This window comes from Globicephala melas, chromosome 7 (genome assembly GCF_963455315.2).
Source record: "Globicephala melas chromosome 7, mGloMel1.2, whole genome shotgun sequence".
Taxonomy (NCBI): domain Eukaryota; kingdom Metazoa; phylum Chordata; class Mammalia; order Artiodactyla; family Delphinidae; genus Globicephala; species Globicephala melas.
This window is the reverse complement of record NC_083320.1, coordinates 30,540,646-30,561,557: the sequence shown is the minus strand read 5'-3', so window position 1 is coordinate 30,561,557 and position 20,912 is coordinate 30,540,646. Positions and strand designations below refer to the sequence as shown.

Here is a 20,912-nt window from a genome sequence, read left to right as displayed (position 1 = left end):
TTCCCAAATGTGAGGTCTCTGTTGAGTGGCCATGGGAACACAGTGGGAAGAACAGGCACTTAAAAGTGATACCAGGTTTACTCTTATCTCCTCAAAACAGAACAACATATTTAATTAGCACAATTGTAGATAGGCTGTTTGAACCCTTGGTCAACCATAGCAAGATCTGATTGTATTCCTCTTTTGGAAGCCCTTCTATTTTTCTAAAGTGTATAACAATTAGGTGTAGGTCTATAATTATTAGTAACCATCTAGAGAATGGTCCTCTCTTCACGGAGGAGTCGGGGCCAAGCTGAGCAAATGAATTTAATACAACTCTTCTCATCATTGGGGAATTTGTCTCTCATAAAATCCACCCTGTAATAGACTAGAAAATGCTCACCTTTAGACTGGCCTCAGACATACTTCTCACTGCTGTTATCAGTTCTGTACTTATGATCCCTTCACCAGCATTATAGCCAAAGAACAATCTTCCCTGCTCCTCAAGTATCTGTCTGACCTGAGTTGGAATAACTGGTGGGTGTTATATGAAGGAGAGATTGGAGAGTAGGGCATTAAGCCGAGACTCCTTAGGTTACAATCGAAAGAAGCGAATTTCAACCTGGCTGTTGCAAAGAAGATAATGTGTTGCTCAAGCAGCTGTAAAGTTCAGAGAGAGGATCTAGGGTCTGTGTCAACTATATTCTCACAGTTTTAGTTCCTCTCTTTGTAGAAAAGCAAGATGGCTACCAGCAACTCCAGGTTTATCCTCCCAGTAACCCCAGTAGCAAACAAGATGACTTTTTCCTGATCACTCTATAAGGATTAGTTCTAATTAGCCAACAACGTACTCCTGAACCAACCAAGGGGATGAAGTGACTAGTCGTGCCTGGGTTAGAAGCACACTTCTGGGTGAAAGTAGGGGAGGTGTAGTAACCCAAGGAAAAGCGGGATACCCCTTTCAGGTGGAATAGTGGATACTGGGTAGTAAAAAAAAAAGAATGGATGTCCATAGTGGGGGGAGGTAAAAAGGGACAGATGAGGATAACTGAAGCGTTGTGATGCCCTTCCTCTTTCTCTGTGAGCTTCCCTCAGTCAGCGTAAAGCAATGTTTCCAGGTACCGCTGACATTTTGCTACAATCCAGCAAGAATTTCAGTACAAGAAAGATTGATCATGGACTTCCCCCGAGGGGGAGTTATTAATGGAAATACCACCTTCTTGTAACCTTGTTTCCCGCTGACAAGGGCTCCTCGGGCTGAGTTATAGGGAAACTCTAGCGTGTTGTCAGATTTCACAACAACATTAAGTGGGACTTCCTTTTCATATTTGCCACCTCATTTATTTTGTGTGTCCCCATGTTATTAGTTTTACTGCCCATTAATCATTATATATTATAGAATACAGTAAAGTGTGCTGAAGGAGAGATAGCAGTGGGCCCGGTCATTCCAGTCGCAGCTCAGCCATGCAAGAAGGAAGCTCAGGAGTGATAGGCAGTGCCCCTTCCTACCCCTTCCCAGAGGCACAGCCATGAACACCTCTTGCCTCCCAAGTGGACTAGAACATGTTTTTTCAGCCTTTCCTACCTGGTCAAAGAAAGATCTGAGGACAGTTAGTCTGTTCACTGTGAGGACAGATGACTAACCACACTAAAAATGTTTTCGAAGAAATTGTTTCACAGAAGCCTGAAGTTACAATTGTAAAAAGGAAGAAAGTAAAGAGCAAGGTATTTTATAAGCAGGGAGCTCCATTGCTATATGATTTCAGTCTTTCTTCTAATTTGTCCTATAAATTTCTTCCAAATTATCTTTTCTCAAAATAACAATATCATCAAGCCATTCCTCAGGTAAAAAAACTTTCAAAGGCTTCCAACTGCCCCCTGCTCTGAGTCTCACCTTCTTAACTTTGAGACCCTTCATATCTCTCTTCCTCCTCTGTCCCCACACTTATTTTCCACCAATCCCCAGTTTTCCCTTGCTGGTCCTCCATCCTGTGTACCGACTACCAAGCAGACATGTCAGGACTTTTCCTCATACGTTTCCCTTGCAATAGAGTGACTGTCTACCTCCTACCTTTCCCGTGTATTTGATCCATCTTCAAGGACAAGTCCTGCTTCATTCATGAAGCCTTATTATCCTTTGACCTGGGATCGCAGTGTGCTTTCTCTTCTCTGGACTTCCCCAAGTCTAAACTACTCCAGCCCTGACCTCTGCCATATGTCAGTGTTCTCAGCTCTATCATTCACAGAGATGCCTATTGACTAATGATCCCAAAAGCCTTATGACCTTGCCTGGTTTGTCATTTTGTTGATGGTGTCATGGGTTGCTCTGAGGGAGAGGAGTCACTTGGCTGGTGAAAGAAACTAACCAGCTCTTTACTTGCTGTCCCAGACATGGTTGTTTTCATCAAGTGATTTTAACACTTGGTTTCTCTTTGGAAAATGCCTCTGTAAGAAATAAACTTATTTGGGCTATTGAAGGAAGTGAAATGTATAGAAGATGCTTTGAAAAGTGATGAAGACTGTTAAACAATAGAAAACAAAAAAGTAGAAGTTTTGAATAAAGAGTGAAAATTCAAAGCTAATGATGACTCAGGCCCACAGTGTATGGATGTGGAAACAAATTCTCCTGGCATTCTGTTGGCTGGAGATAATCCTTCTAATGAGTGTAAACATTGCTCATGCAAGAAGACATATGGTACAAACTAATGTTTACTAAATATTTACTGTGTGCCAGGCATCATGAGATAATCCTCTAGCTACCCTGTGAGGGATGTGCTATCATTATCCCTCTTTTACAGATAAGGCAAGGGGGGCACAGAGAGGTACAAACCTCATCCAGCTTCACACAGTTAGTGCAGAGGTGGGGCTAGAACGCAAGTCCAAGCAGTCTGATGCCAAAACCTGTGCTTGTATTAGGTATTGCTTTAAAGATTAAATTTTTAGGGGATGCTGAAGAGTTAGTTAACTGGTGGAACGAAGAGATAACATGTTCCCCATTGGAAATATAATTCCAGAGAAAGCTAGGAGTCAAACATTTTTATTTTCTAGAATTTGGGGATATATTGCCCTCAGATGGGTACTTCACAAACATTAGGGACTGCTCTACATTCTCTGGTGTTATCACTGCATGTGTTCATCTTTGCTCTGCCCTCGGATTATAACATCTTGGAGGAAAGCAGGTGCCGTATCTTTTATGTCTGAGGCATCAAAGAATTTGGCAGGAGCTTTAGCTCAAGAATTGTCCAGACATAGCATCTTGGCCAAGTCAGTGGCCGAGCTTTTCTTGTCTGCCAACTCAGGGGATTTAAGAGAGGAATTGGAAGGGTATTGAGTTGAGTGGTTCTTCTGAAATTTACATAAGACATAGTAGTAAGGCACTGCCTCTCAGGAATGGTTCTCGAGATCTGTATGATCTCATGTGTGAATCTAAAAAAGCCAAACTCATAGACAAAGAACATAGAATGGTGGTTGCCAGGAGCTGAGTGATGGGGAAACTGAGAAGAGATGTTGCTCAAAGGCTATAAACTTACAGTTACAAATGCTGGGGATCTAATGTACAGCATGGTAACTATAGTTAACAGTACTGTACTATATACTTGAAAGTTGATAAAAGAGTAGATCCTAAATGTTCTTATCACACACACACAAAAAGGTAATTATGTGAGGAGATGAAGGCAATAACTAACTTTATTGTGGCAATCATTGTGCAATATATACATGTATCAAATATAAATATATACGTATCAAAATCAGATATGTATGTATCAAATACATTGTACACATTAAACTTACACAGTGTTACATGTCAATTACATCTCGATTACAAAAATAAAATGTTTACCCAGGGTTAAAAAGAAAAAATCAGAGACTCACAGGAACAGTCTATTTCTCTTGATTCTCAGTCTCTCCTAGACACACACTCACGCTGGGGCACATTCTCATTGAGAGTCATGGTGAGTAAAATTGCTCTTATTACTTATTTTATCCTGCCCTTCCTCCCTCCTCGCTTTCTTTGTAGCTCTCTCTGGACATGAAAACACAGTTGAACTTGGGTAAGATCAATTGTGTAAGGTGTATCCGCATTTTATACAGGAAAGAACTTTATAAAGCAACAGGAAAATGTTAGTTACTATTACACTTCTATTCCTCTTAGGACCTAGCACAGTTCTGAGTGACAAAAAATACTCAGTAAACACTCATTGATGGCTGACTCGATTATGGCTTGATACTCTAACTGTAGATTGAAACCTAGGTTAAAGCATATCTCTTAAGAGATTGTTATTCCTATTACTGAATATTCATATTATTGTTATTCAAAACTGAAAAACCTTACTTTCTATCATTTCTGGAAATACTGAGTAATTGAAAATTCAAAGTTTTGTTTTGTTTTTTCTTTATAATGCAGTCAGTTAGCTATAAAAAGGGGAGAAAGAGGGCTTCCCTGGTGGCACAGTGGTTGAGAGTCCGCCTGCCGATTCAGGGGACACGGGTTCGTGCCCCGGTCCGGGAAGATCCCACATGCCGCAGAGCGTCTGGGCCCGTGAGCCATGGCCGCTGAGCCTGTGCGTCCGGAGCCTGCGCGTCCGGAGCCTGTGCTCCGCAACGGGAAAGGCCACAACAGTGAGAGGCCCGTGTACCGCAAAAAAAAAAAAAAAAAAAAAAAGGGGGAAAAAAGAGTAAAGCAAAAATTATAAAAATAATTTTTGGCCCTAAAAAAATAGAGGTACCCAGTTTATACTGCATCCTGTAAAAATGTCTTCATGTGGATACCATCCAAGAAATCAATCAGTTTGACTTTTTGTTATGCTAATGGTCTTTGAAGAAACTTATTAGAATCCTTTTTAGTATACTTTATCTTGAGAGTATGGCATTATACAACCCACGCTGTATAATATATAAACTGCTCGACATTCAAAAGCAGAAGAAAGAGGTGCTGTTGAAGCAAGCGGTACAAAGAATAAGTGGTAAAAAGAATGAGGAGGGAAAAAAAAAATCACTGAAACAGTTTGTGTTCAGAATGAAAAGCCTGTTACCAAGACATACAAGGAAGAGCTGGAAGACAAATAAAGGTGTTTTGGGCAGTGGGTAAAAATAAGACTATTCAAAGTGCACATAAGGAGGGGAAAATAGAAAAGGCTAATGTCACAGAGAAGTTAAGCAAAAGGAATAAGTCGTAGAAAAAGGCAAAACATAGAGAAGATGAGTGAGTAAATATAGGTAGGGCAGAAATGATTAAATCCTTGGAAGTGACACAAAAAAACCTAAGGGTCATATTAACGAAGAACAGGAGGCTGTGTGTGGGCTTTGAGGGCGTGAAGCAATCGTGAGGTGTGTTTCTCCCCATAAACTCCCTTCAGCCTCACAGCACTGGAGAACAGGGCCGTCTTCGTCCTGTAACTACCCTTTCCTTGCACCTTCCTTTATTCCTACAACAAACATTTATTTAGTACTTCTCTGCGCTGACCATACAAAGATCAACAAGATTAAGAAAATGGTAGGCGGCATTCATCAGTCCTCTTGATCCCATTCCACAGGTAGGAAAGCTGGCCTCTTTACTCAGTTTATTTGACTCTCAAGTGAGTCTTCTTTTTTTCCCCCCTCACTTAAATAATAAAAGGGGTTTTTTTTCCTCCTTTAAGCAGCCACATTTCCCTTCCAGAAACCAATGTTATTTATGTAATTTTTAAATTAATTATTAGCTTGAATACCAGTTAGAGGGGTGGTGGTGGTGTTTTTGACCCAGTGGAGTTATCCTGATAAGGCGGAGAGAGGGAAAACAAAAGATTATAACAAACTAGTCTATTGGCATTAGATTTGAGTCCGTCAGTTGCCTTAACAGAACCTACCCAGAGATATGGTTATAAATATATTTTGAAAAAGTGTTTCCCTACTAAATTGAACCACAGAGTCCATTTTCTTATCCACAAACTAAAGAGTAAAAGAAAAAGTGTCATGAGAATATTTTGGTGTAATATGTTCACTATTCATTACATTTGTGGGATATAATTTGAGTTCAGGAAAGAAACCAAAATATGGCATCAGATTTTGACTTTCAATTTATAAAAGAGGGAATTTTTAGTGAAGAAGATTAAGGTGTACAGCAGCACTTAGCAGAGGTTTGAAGTCACTTGGAGGGCCATGCCCACACTTACAATCAAAGCATTCGTTGTATTTGTTCACCTCATCTTCCCGTAATTTTCTCTATATCTTTTCACTTTAAAATAGACAATGTTTGGAGACAGAGTAGGAAAGATTATGCAAATATGTGAATCTTAATGAGAAGTTCTGAACATTTTGACACGAATTTCAGGAAAAGGCCCTGGGATATACGAGACTTTTAAAGGAAAAAAAACTCTGCTCCTAGAGAACTTGGAGATTGCCAGTAAAAGAACTGAGACCCAAATGACAGCAGATAATGTATAAACCAGATACATTATGCCCTATGGTACATGAATAGGAAACAGGGCACTGTGATAAGCTTGGAATGATGATCAATATTTGGAATACTGAGATAGGCAAGAAGGTAATTAGGCCCATTATGGACACAGTTAACAGATAACATAATTTGGGAAATTATACATTTGGATATTATGGGGAATTGGGGCTAATGGATTTGCAGTGATATCTATTAAAGCACATAAGACATTTTGCCTCTAGGGGAAACTACTAAAAAAAAATCAAAATTTTCAGTAAGTGTAATCTGAAATAAAAAGACAGTGAGATGTGTTGGAGAATAAAGTGGCGTTGTGACTTCCTAGTTGGAAGTTGTAATAATTTTTCATTCGAAGAGTTTTAAGGCTATTAATTTCACATCACAACTCCCCATGAAGCAAGGAAAGCATTTCTATTGTATTTGCCCAAGTTCATTGCTCATAATACAGCAAGGCCCAATTGTTAATGAAAGCAAGCTATCTTGACGAATTCATGGCCTTCTCAAGTTTCATGCTGTGTCCCCCGGATAGCGTTGCAATCATTTTGATCCCCAGTTTACTACTGCGCACAATTCCTCTATTTTAGGGGGAGGGGCTCTAACATAATTAATTTTCACTAAGTGCCTTGAGGGCCATCAATGTTATTGAAATTTGCAAATTAATACATTATTTATTGTTAATTTATCATGAGTATTTGTTAATTATAAAGCTCTACCTTGGAGGAAACCTTGCCACGTATATGAAAGTGAATACCTTCCCCCAAATAATTCTTTATGTTTTAATAAGAATGTATTGGAAGCAATCTCATCAATAATGGATGATCCAATTACTGGTCTTCTGGATTAAGGCATTCTTTTATTGCAAGATTTTAATGCTAGAATGGGAAGTTCAAACATTGCCAATGAAATCTCAGACTAATTAAATGATTATAACCTAAGGGGAAGGGCATCCAAGACTCCACTATTAATCTTCCCAAGAATAGCCTCTGTATGTGATGAACAGATGGATATATATACCTTATTTCAGAAGAAAAAGCTGTAAGGAGTTGTCTGGGGAAAAAAAAGTCAGTTTAACTTTTGAATAAAAAGGGAAGGATGGTATTTATTTATAGAGCCCTTTTCAGCTTCTTGCAGAAGGAATAGTTGTATTTTAAAATGCAGTGGCAGATTGAACCAAATAAATTGTGCTAGACCTCCACTTACTCAAATGTTTAGAGTTGATACAAAAGCACCAGTGACAATCATCATCACTAATGCTTTATGAGTCCCTATTACATGCCAGACGCTCTTCCATCCTCGTCTTATCCAAATTTACAGATTAGGAAGTGGAAAGCACAGGAAGGTTAATAACTCAAGAAATAAGTGGCAGAGTGGGAGGGTGTTAGATGTCCACAGTCTCTCCACTTCACTATTCATCACTAGACCGTTCACTATTCACCATTCACTATTAATCACTACCCTCTAGACCGTTTTATTCTCTATTATTCTAATCACCTGCCTTGCAGGGAACCAACAGCAGTTCTCAGCTATAGGGCAGAGGCAGGAACCCAAGACTGGGTCAGAAAAACTGAGGTCCACATCCAAACGATCCTCCGGGAGGGACCTTTTGTTTTATAGTCTGTTGAAATGGGACTTTCTACCTAGAAAGGCTGGGGCAGTGGTTTCTCAGTGGTTTGACTGTGTTTTATAGAGGTCCCTCTCCACCTTGACAGTAGCTCTGTACTGCCCTTCTCCCCACTTGTTTCATGCACATGGGAGAAATGGTGGCAGAATCCCTTAAGTCTTTAGACTTGAGTGTTCAGTTTCTTCATAACACTGTATTTTTCTGGATGGTGGGGAGCAGTGGATGTGTCTGAGGGTTGAAATGTCCCTCGACTCTGTATGGGGAAGGCTTCCAGGACCACGTCAAGCCAATCCTTCATTTGGGAACAGGCGAATCTTCAAAAATGCTGTAGCATCTTTTAAAACAATTACTTCTGTGATGTTTCTTTATGAGACTTTTACTTTAAGGAGAAATTTGGCACATGGAACGTTAAGAACATTTTCATTATACCATTTTGAGGATAACTTTTATCATGCAAGATCCCTCTTTTAGTACCTTTGATAAACGTTGTATCATTTGTTTCAAGAAATTTGTGAATGTCAACTTCATATTTCTGACAGGAAGATAAGTTTATCTGGATCTTAGAGAACATGGTCACTGAACATAGAAGTCATAAATTTAAAAAATAAAGTCATGCTAGTAAAGTTTGTGAAAAGATTTATTTCTTGGCATTTGCAACTAACCTAAACTGGCCTGGAAGCTGTTGAAAAATCATATTCAGATTAGTTCTGTAGATACTCCAAATGGGACAAGTAAATGCTCAAATTTGGACACAGACCACCTTGTGACTGATAACACGTGGTATTCAAAGATTGCTCTCTCAGATAATTGCTTAAAATCAGCCACGGTCAATATCACATCAGCTACAGGTGAAAATGTGAGGAGTCATCGCTCTTGGGGATGACTTCAGTAGGATAGAGCTTTCTATTATCCCTTCAGAGAGACCTCTGCTTGTAGTGGGAGCCTAGAAAACAACATGATTTGTATAAATGGTTAGGCTAAAATAGTGAATCTTCCCATTCTGAAAGCTACAGAATTTCCAACGCAATGGCAACCTAAGCTGGAACTGGTGGGGATAGGGGTAGGGAAGGGGGACTGACTGTGACAGTTGATTGTGCCCACTTAGGATCTTTGTGTGGTAAAACGCTTTATTCCAAGTGTTTTGTTGACATTTAGTGCCGATGCCATCAGTTGACATAACAGTCCCTCGGAACCTGTAACCTGGACCTTCCCTCAGAAGCCTTGGACATGTAAAGGAAATGTGAACTCTAGTCAAGGTCCTTTTCATGTGGAGATTCAATTCAGTCAGTTCAGTGCACCTGGAAGTCCTGGTAAGGACTTTCCTGATTTCAGATTCTCCTCTCTAACATCAGTCTTTATTTTTCCACCACTATATCCTGTTTACTCCCTAGAAATAAATAAGAAAGTTGTTTTCAAGCCTGAAAATCCCTGAGCCCACATTTGTAACCAAGACTCAATCGCCTTTCTGCTTTTAGTGTTACTATGTACTGAATCCAGTAGAGCTAGGTTATAATTTTGGCCAACATTAGTTGACACTTCTAATTTGTGACTTCTATTTATGTAAAGTGAATTACTTGCTGGCTCTATTAATCCTGCAAAGCCCATGAATCCTTAATGTTCAGTTTGCTTTGAATGGGTAACAGTGTATTTGTTCCTTCTCAAATATGACTTCTTGCTGAGCTTTAGATGAGCTCCTTTTACATAACATGCCTTATGTCTTGGATGATTTATTCACTTTCATGTTCCCCAGAATTTATTGCTAAAGGTTGACATGAATACTTACAGTTTGGGCTCTAATATAATCTCCTGAATGGCAATTAATAAATAAAAGATGGTTACTATTGTTGACAGAGGAACTAGGCTTTCTCAGATAGTTTTCATCTTCATGTTTTCACCAAACTTCATGTCAGATCCCTAGGGAGTGATGGTGTAAAATATTTTCTGTGAACTCCAAAGCTTCTACTGTTGCCTTAATACCCCGAGCCTCTATGTTGCTTTTTGTTTTCTTGTCAGAAATGATCTTATTCAATTTCTGTTTCTTCCACTTACCTTCCTTCCTGGGACTATAAGAAACATGCCTCTTTCTGGATTTAGTAATGATGTATTCTTACTATTTATGAATTGCAAGTAGCACCTGAAATTTGTCCCTGAAATTTCTTATAATTTTTTTTTTTTTGCTTAGTCCCATCTCTGTTGCATTTATTAATGATGCACTGTTGCCTATAAAATGTAATGTTGGGCTTCCCTGGTGGCGCAGTGGTTGAGGGTCCGCCTGCCGATGCAGGGGACACGGGTTCGTGCCCCGGTCCGGGAAGATCCCACATGCCGCGGAGCGGCTGGGCCCGTGAGCCATGGCCGCTGAGCCTGCGCGTCCGGAGCCTGTGCTCCACAGCGGGAGAGGCCACAACAGTGAGAGGCCCGCGTACCGCAAAAAAAAAAATGTAATGTTTATTGTCATCATGTATATTGTTCAAAGTGCAAAATTGCCTCCTGTAAGTTAATGATGAAACTGTAAAACAACATCCAGTTTTTGCATTTTGTCCGCTTGATTAGGCTCAGGGTCTTATTTTAGAGATGAGGAAACTAGAGGCCATTTTAAGTAGCTTGACCATAGTCAAGTAGAGGGTGGAGATCAAGTACAACTTTAGGCAGTACAGAGCAGAAAAGGCGGAATTAGGCTGCCTGAGGACAGTTCCCAGCTCTGAAGCTTATTAAGTGTGTATCTTTAGACTAGGTATTTATCTGCTCAGTGCCTCAGTTTCCTCATTTGTAAAATGGGAACAATTTTGGCAGTAGCACAACTGTAAGGATTAGGGTAAGTTAGGTAAAGCACTGAGAACAGGGCTAAGCACTCTCTGCATTATTAGTTATTAGCATTATTGTCATTATTTTGACTATTTTTAACATATTCACAATATATGGGAGGGTGTGTTTTGTTTTTTTAACTTTATGCGTGTCTATATAGTCATTATAGCTTTGTTGTACTTCTTTTGTATTCCTTGTATTACCTAGTGATAATGTTCATGATGGCAGCATTAGTAGAAGCAAAAATACTGATCATAGTAAGAAAAGATAGGGCTGTTTACTGAGCCTTACTATATGCTAGGCATTGAAGTAGGTACTGTATGTACACAATCCTTAATATGTACTCAATCTGTATCTACTAAAAAACTGCAAAGTAGTTTATTTCCAGAAATGCACGTATAACCCCTTCATGGCAGTAATCTTTGTAACTGGACAGGATCATGAGCTTTGGCCCTGGTGGAAAAGAGCCCTGCTAGAATTCCCTCCATCTTTAAAATAATCCTTGTGCTGCTGGTATTTATATAGCCTAATCTTGTTACAGACAACTAGGGGCCTGGCTGTGGGTGGGAATGGGGGTCAAGGCATGGGTGAAAAGGGGCAGGTGACAGGGCAAGACAAACAGTGCAAATGAAAAATATTACATATCAGAACACACATTATTCAACTTCACCTAGTTTTTCTTTTGGAATATTATATCATATAAAGAAAACTACCTCTTTCCTAGATACCCAAATAGAAATACATTTGGAACAGTAAGCACTGACACAGAAAAGTTGTTTTCTTTCTTGCTTTGCTTTGTCAACTAAAAAAATTGCATTCACCTTACAGTAAGAGTGCTAGAGTATGGTAAAGTGTTTAACCATAAAAATTACAATCACTTCAATGCTCTTTGATTTCTGTGTATAATACATTACTTAATAATTATAAAAACAATGTTGGAGATAATAAAAGCTACAATGTAGGGGAGTGCTTGGAATGAGAACTGTGAGAGAAACACTGTTAGGTGCTCTGTATGTGTGTGCAACTGTGTGTGTGTGCATATAGACACGCTCATACATATAATCTCTGCAGACTGCTATAGCCTTTCAAAGTCATGTATATGTGTGTGCACGTGTGCATGTATATATATACGTATGCATATTTATTTCTATATATGACATATCATTTTAAATCTTGCCACAACTTTATAGAAAAGGAAACGAAGGCTCAGAGAAGTCAAAGTACTTGCTCAAAGTCACAAAAAGCGGCAACGCTGGGGTTTAACACCAAGTCCCACCCATTTAACCCCCCTCCTCCCTTTTTGAGATAGAACAACAACAAGCCTTCCCACTCCACCGCACTGCCTCATTAGGGGAAGGGTGACCTTTTGCCCTTTTTTCTTCCAGACTCTCCAAGCAAAGATTTCGGTCCAACTCTGGGTTTGAAAAAGTCCAGCTCCTTGGAGAGCCTGCAGACTGCAGTTGCCGAGGTCAGGAAGAACGAACTTCCCTTCCACCGGCCCCGGCCACACGTGGTCCGTGGCCGAGGCTGCAACGAGAGCTTCCGAGCAGCCATTGACAAATCTTACGATGGACCCGAAGAATTAGAAGCTGGTAGGGCAACGAGCTTGCTGAAATGGTTTCTTCCTCTCCTTATTATCTGCGAATCATAGGCAAGAATGGGTGCTTAAGTACAGAGAAAAGTGATTTAAGGTCACAATTATATTTTTGATATTAAAAGTAATTCATTTCCCTGATATGTTTTGCCCTTTGGCTTAACGAACGTGGAACTAGATAACGCAACATGTGATTTATTTTACAGTGCAACCGCCAAAGAAATGTTCTCCTTCAATTTCCTACAAGGACCAACTGTCATTTACCCTTAGGGTAGGAGCACTAAGTATGCATCTCTTGACATTATTATTCAAGTCATTAGATGCAGCCTCAACACGAGGACTGACTGCTTTAATTGGGTAGAAGCAGTCCGGTTATAGCTGGACTCAAAAACTTCTCCTGGAAATAAACTCACCCTGTTTGTTTCCCAGCACATCGGCATTCTGAGCTGATCAAGGTTAACAAGCTGCTTTGAGAGAGATCAGTGTTTCATCACATATCAAACCTTTTATACTACTGGCTAAGCAACCAATGTCCCCCACTCCCAGCAGCAAACCTTGCTTGAAGTAACCAGATTTAGGCAGTTGTCTCTTCAAAGGGTACGCGTAGCCTCGTGGCAGGGTAGAACTCCGGAGTGCCTTTATTCATTATTCTGTATTTTACATTTTAACTTTTCTTGAGATACTAACAGTAAGTGCCCCTGACCATGTGTATTGATTTTTTTTCTCTGTACAGATGGTCTGTCTGATAAGAGCTCTCACTCTGGCCAAGGAGCTCTGAATTATGAATCTGCCCCTCAGGGGAACTCTGAGCTAGAGAATGCAGAAAATAAAGCCAGGAAAGTCAAAAAACCGAAAGAAAAGGAGAAGAAGAAGGAAAAGGGCAAATTCAAAGTCAAGGTGAAAAAGCAGAAAGAGGGAAATGAAGATCCAGAAAGGAAAATAAAGAGGAAGGGATTTGGTGCCATGCTGAGGTAGGGACCTGCTTTGAAGGCAAAGTTGGGATGGTTTTGTTTTATTTTGTTTTGTTTCTGCTGATGAAATCACTCATTTGTGTGCATTCAAAAAAAACAAATGCAAGCTTTCCCTCCTCTTCAGCTAGATGCCTAAAAAATCTTTTTTTAAATTATAGTTGATTTACAATGTGTTAAGTTCTGCTGTACAGCAAAGTGATTCAATTTTATACACACACACACACACACACACACACATATATATTCTTTTTTATATTCTTTTCCATTATGGTTTATCACAGGATATTGAATATAGTTTGCTGTGCTATACAGTAGGACTTTGTTATTTATAAATTTTGTATATAATAGTTTGCATCCACTAATCCCAATCCATCCCTCCCCCACTCTCCCCCCACCCCACTGGCAGTCACAGGTCTGTTCTCTATGTCTGTGAGTCTGGTTCTGTTCCATAGATAAGTTCATTTGTGTCATATTTTAGATTCCACATATAAGTGACATCATATGGTATTTGTCTTTCTCTTTCTGACTTACTTCACTTAGTATGATAATCTCTAGTTGCATCCATGTTGCTGCAAATGGCATTATTTTGTTCCTTTTTATTACTGAGTAGTATTCCATCGTATATATGTACCACATCTTCTTTATCCATTCATCTGTCGAGGGACATGTAGGTTGTTTTCATGTCTTGGCTGTTGTGAATAGTGCTACTGTGAACATTGGGATGCATGTATCTTTTTAAATTATAGTCTTGTCTGGATATACGCCCAGGAGTGGGATTGCTGGGTCATATGTAGATGCCTAACAATCTTAACTGCTGACTGTGCTTGATCCTTTCCTGCAGAGGCAGGAGGAGCCACTTGGTTGGCTCCTGATGCTCATGGTGATGACGGGAAGCTGTCATAAATGTATGTCAAAGAAAAGCCAACACTTGGTAGAGGCATGGGCTACGCCTATAGCCCTAGGTACCAAAGCATTATGTGGATAAAGAAAATGCTTCTTCCATCAACATAGGGAAAGCAAGAGGTGAGGGAATCCTCAACTGTGACCTCTAGAACACCGCCTTTGAATTAGAGAAGACAGGTTAGATGAACCACAACCCCCCTCCCACCCCACCCCCCATGATTCTAGGTGTGCCCATGGCCAGGTCTGTGGGCACATTAGTCGTCAGAGGCAGTGAGGTGCAGTGGAGATGTCATCGCATCTGGAGTCAGAGGGCCTTGATCTGAACCCATGACCCTCATACACAAGCTGCTGGGCATCGCACATGTTACTTAACTTCCCTGAGCCTTGCTTTCCTCACTTTCCAAAGGAGGCTAGTATACTGCCATCTAACTCAGTGGGATTGAGAGACAAGATGTCATAGGCAGTCAGTCCATTGACTAGGCATAGCTCAGCAGGGTGCAATCAGAAAACAACTTTCTTTCTTCTCCTACAGCTACCTTCAAATACACCCTGTTGGTGTTGTCAGAATGTCCACGATTTGATGACATCTCAGTGTTCTGGCTGATGGCTTTCTGGTCACTTCTGGATGTTAAAACACCCTCTTTGTCAGGGGCTAACATGCACCATCTGATGTTAATCAGCGCTTTCTTCTTCCCGGCCCCGCAGGGCTCAGCCCTAGCGAGGGCCCTACAGTGTGCAGGATTCCACATTCTTCTTGTTCTCCGTCTCTGGGACAAAGGGAAGGGAAGGACTTTATTAAAACAAAGGCCTGTATCTGGTGTAATCTGGCGGTTGGGGCTCTTTGTGGGCCACTTCTGTGGAGTTTTCAGGGGGCTCCTTACTGCACCAATCACTGGTATAGGAGATTTATTTTTCCGTTGACTTCCTGAGACCCTTTGACCTCAGGGAGCACAACTCTGGAGCCTCCTTAGCCAGCTGGTAGACGTCTTTGATGATGTCAGCTTAAGGTGGCTTTCGTCCAGCTTCCTTCTAGAGCATCTGCTTGGCTCACTAGAATTACCAAACTCTTGCCCCTCCAAATGATAGAAGTGCAGCCTGTTCCCACTGTTCCATTTCTCCTTACCAGCCGTACAGATCCCCCAACCAGCCTGGCATCTCCAGATCACCAAGCAAACAGGTACAACATGGGATGTCAGTCTCCTTTTATACAGTTACCTCCAAATTTTCTGAGGGGTTTTCTCGTTGCCCCCTCACTTATTTTGTTGGGAGTGAGATGAGGAAGCATCTCTTTCCATTACTTCCTTTACTCCTATAATTTCCCAGCAAAGAAAATCCATTTCTCAATCTCTACCCTTCTGTTCCATGGACTGAAGGTGAGTGATGGGAGGTGATAGTTGATGGGCCAGTTTAGCACCTCTTATTAAACCGTTAGGAGACGTCTTTCTTGAGAATGCTTTGTGGTATTTGTCATCACATGTTCTCAGTTTGGGATATTCCACTGAAATTTTAGACAGAAATGGAAAGTTCTATTCCATATCTGTTATTCATATATATATTCTCTCTCTCTCTCTCTCTCAATGTTTGTGTGTGTATGTGTGTGTGTGTGTGTGTGTGTGTGTGTGTGTGTGTACATATGACCTTGAAACTACAAAGTGACATTTAGGGACACAAATAACATCAACACCAGTGGACATACCTCTCAAAAAAATGGTGTTTTTCCTGGTGGTCTCTTTAGATTCTGTATTTCCATTTGCCATTTAAAATTTTAAACTTGTCCTTATTCTGGGTAACTATTATGACTGCTATTAGATAATCATCCTTGATAATAATGATAACGTGCAACTGCAGTATATTTAGATGAGAGTCACCTTTGCAGTCATGGAGTTCAGAGGTTAAAAATGCAGACTCTGTATGTGTAACTCTGATGCCAATCCTGGTTTCTCTGCTTTCTCTCTAGGTAACATTGGGCAAGTTATTGTAATATTTAATCTCTTTCTGTGTCATCTGAAAAATGGGAATAACAATTGAATCTACTATTATTATGAGAATTATAGTTGCTTAATTACAAGTAACTTGCTTAGAACAGTGCCTGGCAAGTAACAAACATTCAATAAATGTAAATTATTGCAGTAAGTAGGATAATGGCCTCCCTAAAAATGTTCATGTCCCACTCTGCAGTACCTGTGAGTATGTTATATTGCATGGCTAAGGAGAATTGAGGTTGCAGGTGGAATTAAGGTTGCTCTTCAGCTGACCTTTAAGATAAGGTGATTATCCTGAATTTGCCCCTGTGGGCCCAAGGTAATAGCAAGGGGCCTTAAAAGTGGAAGAAGAAGATGTGACTATGGAAGAAAGGTACAGAGAAATACAGTATGTGACTGGAGGGGCTGTAAGCCAAGGACTGTGGGCAGTTTCTAGAAGGTGGAAAGCAGAGAAATGCATTCTTTCTGGAGAGCGTCCAGAAAGGAGCACAGCCTGCCAACCCCTAATTTCAGCCCATTTCTGTTGTCTAAGCCACTAAGTGTATAGCAAATTTTGCATCATCAATAGAAAACCATATAGCTATTATCATAATTATTAATACTTCTACAATATCAGGGCAATTTGTAAGGTAAAAAAAACCCTCTTTAAGGTGTTAAAGGAGAAAGCTGTAAGGATTTGGCTAGTCTGTAAATATAAAAGCTATTAGACCTTCACATATCCCATTTTCTAGAATATTATTAAAGTAAGCCTGAACTTTGTATTTGATTTCAGTTGATGGGATTTGGCAGGTTCATTCTCCACTGCCCAGAATACAGAGCTGGCTCTTCCTGTTGTCATCCAGTATTTGCTGTGTTTTCCTCTGGTAGAAATCACAGGTCCTAGATCCTTGAGACATCTAGCAATTTGGATTTTGTTTCCTTGTACCATTTAAGCAAAATTAAGATCCAAAAGGTGGTGTTGGATTTTACCTCCAGTGTAAAAATAGCAACTGTTTTCCATAGCCTTTTGCATCTGAGTTTGTGAGCGTATTGGAGATGCTGCTACCTGCACATTTTCAACAACAAAGAACACAATAGCTGCTACCATTAGCTAACAGATTTTGCTCTAACTCTCATCTGTTGCTCAGACGCTATTGACTTAGTTTCTTGTTTAAAAAAGATTGATTGCTCTAAGGATCTCGAGGAGTTGGATGTGGCTTTGCTCTTGCTTGTGGGAAGCTAAGTATTGTGTGCTTTTCTGATAGTCACTGGCCGCTTTTGTGTTGATGACATGCAGTAGCACAGTTTAGCTCAGTTCATTTAACCTACTTCCTATCGTTTTGAAAAAATGATGGGGGGTCTCATTAATTCCTACCTTTACATCTGTTGTCTGATTCCAGTATGCATGTGTTTTGTTGATTGCAGAATTACCTCTTGGAAGATTCAACTATGGCTCCTACACAGGCCGTGAATTATTGTATGTTGAAATTATTGAATTATTGTATATTGAAAAATACACAGCTTAAAACCTACCAACTTTGGTAGTTTCCCTGTATGCTGTTACCTGCTGTTGAAAGAGAAGTTTAGAGGATCAAGATGCTTACATTTTTCCATTATGTGTTTCCTGTATTCTTCATGACACTACCCTGTAGAAAAGACCACCGGTGGCTTCTTGCAGCCAAAGGGTGAAGTTCAAACCCCTCCAAAAACAGCCCCATGGCTGTCAGCCCTACTCTGCCTTCCTGGGGTCTAGTAGATGTTTTCTAAGCACTGAAGAAAAATATCTTTTGGCTAAGAGAATCTTGCCCTGTCTAGAGTGGGAAATTCAAAAGTCAGTTCTTGATTTATCAATTATTTAATAAACTTGTCAATCCTTATATTCTTTAAGCTGAATTCTGTCACAGATTTGTGTTTAAAATCCATTCCTTTACATCATAGCAGCTATTGTCTCCTCTTGATATTATAGACCACTCACTTTGAAAACCTCTGGTCTATCAACTTGTTCTGGACCCTAAATGGAAAGGCTTGATGGCGATCAAGTATCTTTCTCTATACCCTTGGTCTGCCCAGGAAACTCCTTTTTTAATGGATTAACAAAGAACAAAGAGTAAAGCCTGCCAATCGGAATTTCATTTCTGATTTTAGTATGTTTGCCCATATTCATTTGATCAGTCATATTGTTGAATACCTCCTCTTTGCCAAGCACATTCACAATTATTCTTCATTTATTTAGCACCATTTATTGAAGGCCTATTTTGCATCAAGCACTGTTCTAGGCACTGGGCATACAGCAGTAGATCTCTGCTTTAATGCTACTTCTTTTGTCTTCACAAAGGAAGAAAAAAATCAAAGACTTTTGAATTTCTTGTGGTGAGTTTAAACCAAAAACAAAACATGTAAGCTATCTATAACAATGAATTTCCCAGGGAGTGGTGCGATGTTTGCCTAGGATACAACTCGAGGGAATCAACAGTCAATTTAGATGGTGCTGAACAAGACCTCCTGGCCATGGCTCTTATGGAATTTATATTCCAGTGAGGGAGAGAGAATAAACAACTCACTCAAAACAAATGAGATTATTTCAGGCTCTAGTAGGTGCTATGAAGAAGGTAGAATCAGAAGGGATGGTGTCATGTCACCCTCAGTAACTGGCTACCAGCCTGATATAGTGTGCATCTGCACAGGCTACACTGAATTTCCAGCAGATATGTTATCAGAACTTAGCACGCTGGGGTACTAATGCCAAATCACCTTATTCATGCTTTTTTTTTTTTCCATTTTTGCAGCATATGAATATGGGAAGATTATTCTTAAACCAGTTTCACGTAAAGTTATAACAAAGAGGTAACCCAAATTGTGTATGTTTTAGTATATATGATACCTGAAGTATCATTTTGAAGTGATGATACTTCATACCTGAAGTAAACATTTTAAAGACACATGGTCTGTAATCTGAATGGTGAACTTGATTTGCAGCTGCTTATATTTAACTCTGCTCCTCGGAGCCCCACAGTTGGATATTCTTTATTATCTCTTCCTAACTCAGCTAATGCAGGTATACCTCAGGCATACACTGGTTCAGTTTCTACACTGAAAAAATTAAATCATGAACCCTAATGACAAAGGTATTTTTTAAAACACAGAGGCAGCAACTTTTATTTCTAAACTTTGCAAATGGTAAAGCGTCTATGTTTCGTCCATGTTTTGCTCAAATATACTACAAGCGTGCCTCGTTTGTTTGTGCTTCACTTTATTTTACTTTGCAGACATTGTATTTTTCACCAACTGAAGGTTTGTGGCAACCCTGCCTCGAGCAAGTCTGTTGGTGCCATTTTTCCAACAGCATTGGCTCCGTTCATGTCTTTGTGTCACATTTTCATAATTTATGCAGTAGTTCAAACTTTTTCATTATTATTTATTTGTTATGGTGATCTGCGGTCAGTGTTCTTTGGTGTTACTATTGCAAAAAGATAACTCGCTGAAGGCTCAGATGACGGTTAGCATATTTTAGCAATAAAGTATCTTTTAATTAAGGTGCGTACATTGTTTTCTTAGACATAATGCTATTGCACATTTAATAGACCACAGTATAATATAAACATAACTTTTATATGCACTGGGAAACCACAAAATTTGTGTGACTTGTTTTACTGCGTTATCACAGCCGTAGTCTGGAACCGAACCTGCGGTATCTGCCTGTATATATCTTATTGAAACTAGGGCAACTCTATATAATGACATCTGCTGTGAATTATTTTTAAAAGAATACTCCTACACACACACACACACACACACACACACACACACACACACACACACACCTCATCCACCACCACCACCACAAACAGCACAGACATCACTGCCACCAAATTCTTAACTGAATTGAAAATCTGCCCCTTACAGACTCTGTGGCCTTCATTAATCCCTTTGAGTCTCAGTCTTCTCATCAGTAAATTGGGGATAATAACGCATCCTCTCCGACTTGTGAAGTTTTATGAGCAAAGCTATTAGTGTGGTGCTTGGCTTGGTAGACTTCCCCTCTTGTCTCCCCTCGAGGCCCCACCCCAGAGAGCCAACCGTCAGATATTGCCTTTCACTTGGAGCCCACTAAATTTCTGCTTCGATTTTTTTTACTTTTCCTCTAATTGCTATTATGTATTTCAGGTGGCCATGCTATCTTTAGCCTGGACAATTTTGCATAGTAAAACTCTAAGAAGTAATGGTCAAACTCTAAGAAGTAGTGATAAAACTAAAATCATTCAATCATTTATATTTTATAAACTTCGGGTCACCCCATTCTAAATGTAACCATGAACTATTTTCAAAGGTTATTTCATCACTTGGTGATGGAAAACTTTCTATTGAATTAATTCAGTAAAACTTTCTAGTGCTAAATACAAATGGAGAATGGACTCAGATGGAGAATCAGGTTTTTTTGTTTTGCTTTCTTCTTTTTTCTTTTTTCTTTTTTTTTTCCTTCTCCCAGTATTTCAGGCCAGAAGGTATGGATGGGCTTTGGACTTGATATTCCTAATGCATGGCTCAGAGTTATTTCATTGGACTGCCTTGGAAGTTGTCTTATAATACATTACCCATAAAGATACATTTTGACTTGATTTTTAAATTAGGTTAGATAGACTGAATA

General features: G+C 39.7%; 1 protein-coding gene across 4 annotated transcripts in view; it reads left to right on the top strand.

The window, feature by feature from the left end:
* PARD3B (par-3 family cell polarity regulator beta) overlaps positions 1-20,912 on the top strand; it is a 1,048,345-nt gene that overhangs the window by 700,345 nt on the left and 327,088 nt on the right. For all 4 annotated transcript variants that reach the window (XR_009564558.2, XM_060301965.2, XM_030854060.3 and 1 more), the window contains 2 exons: positions 12,224-12,430; positions 13,166-13,403. Coding sequence is in view for 3 of the 4 variants with exons in the window: in XM_060301965.2 (XP_060157948.1) it covers positions 12,224-12,430; positions 13,166-13,403 (445 nt within the window). In the remaining variant the exon portion in view is untranslated. The remainder of the gene's footprint in view (positions 1-12,223; positions 12,431-13,165; positions 13,404-20,912) is intronic.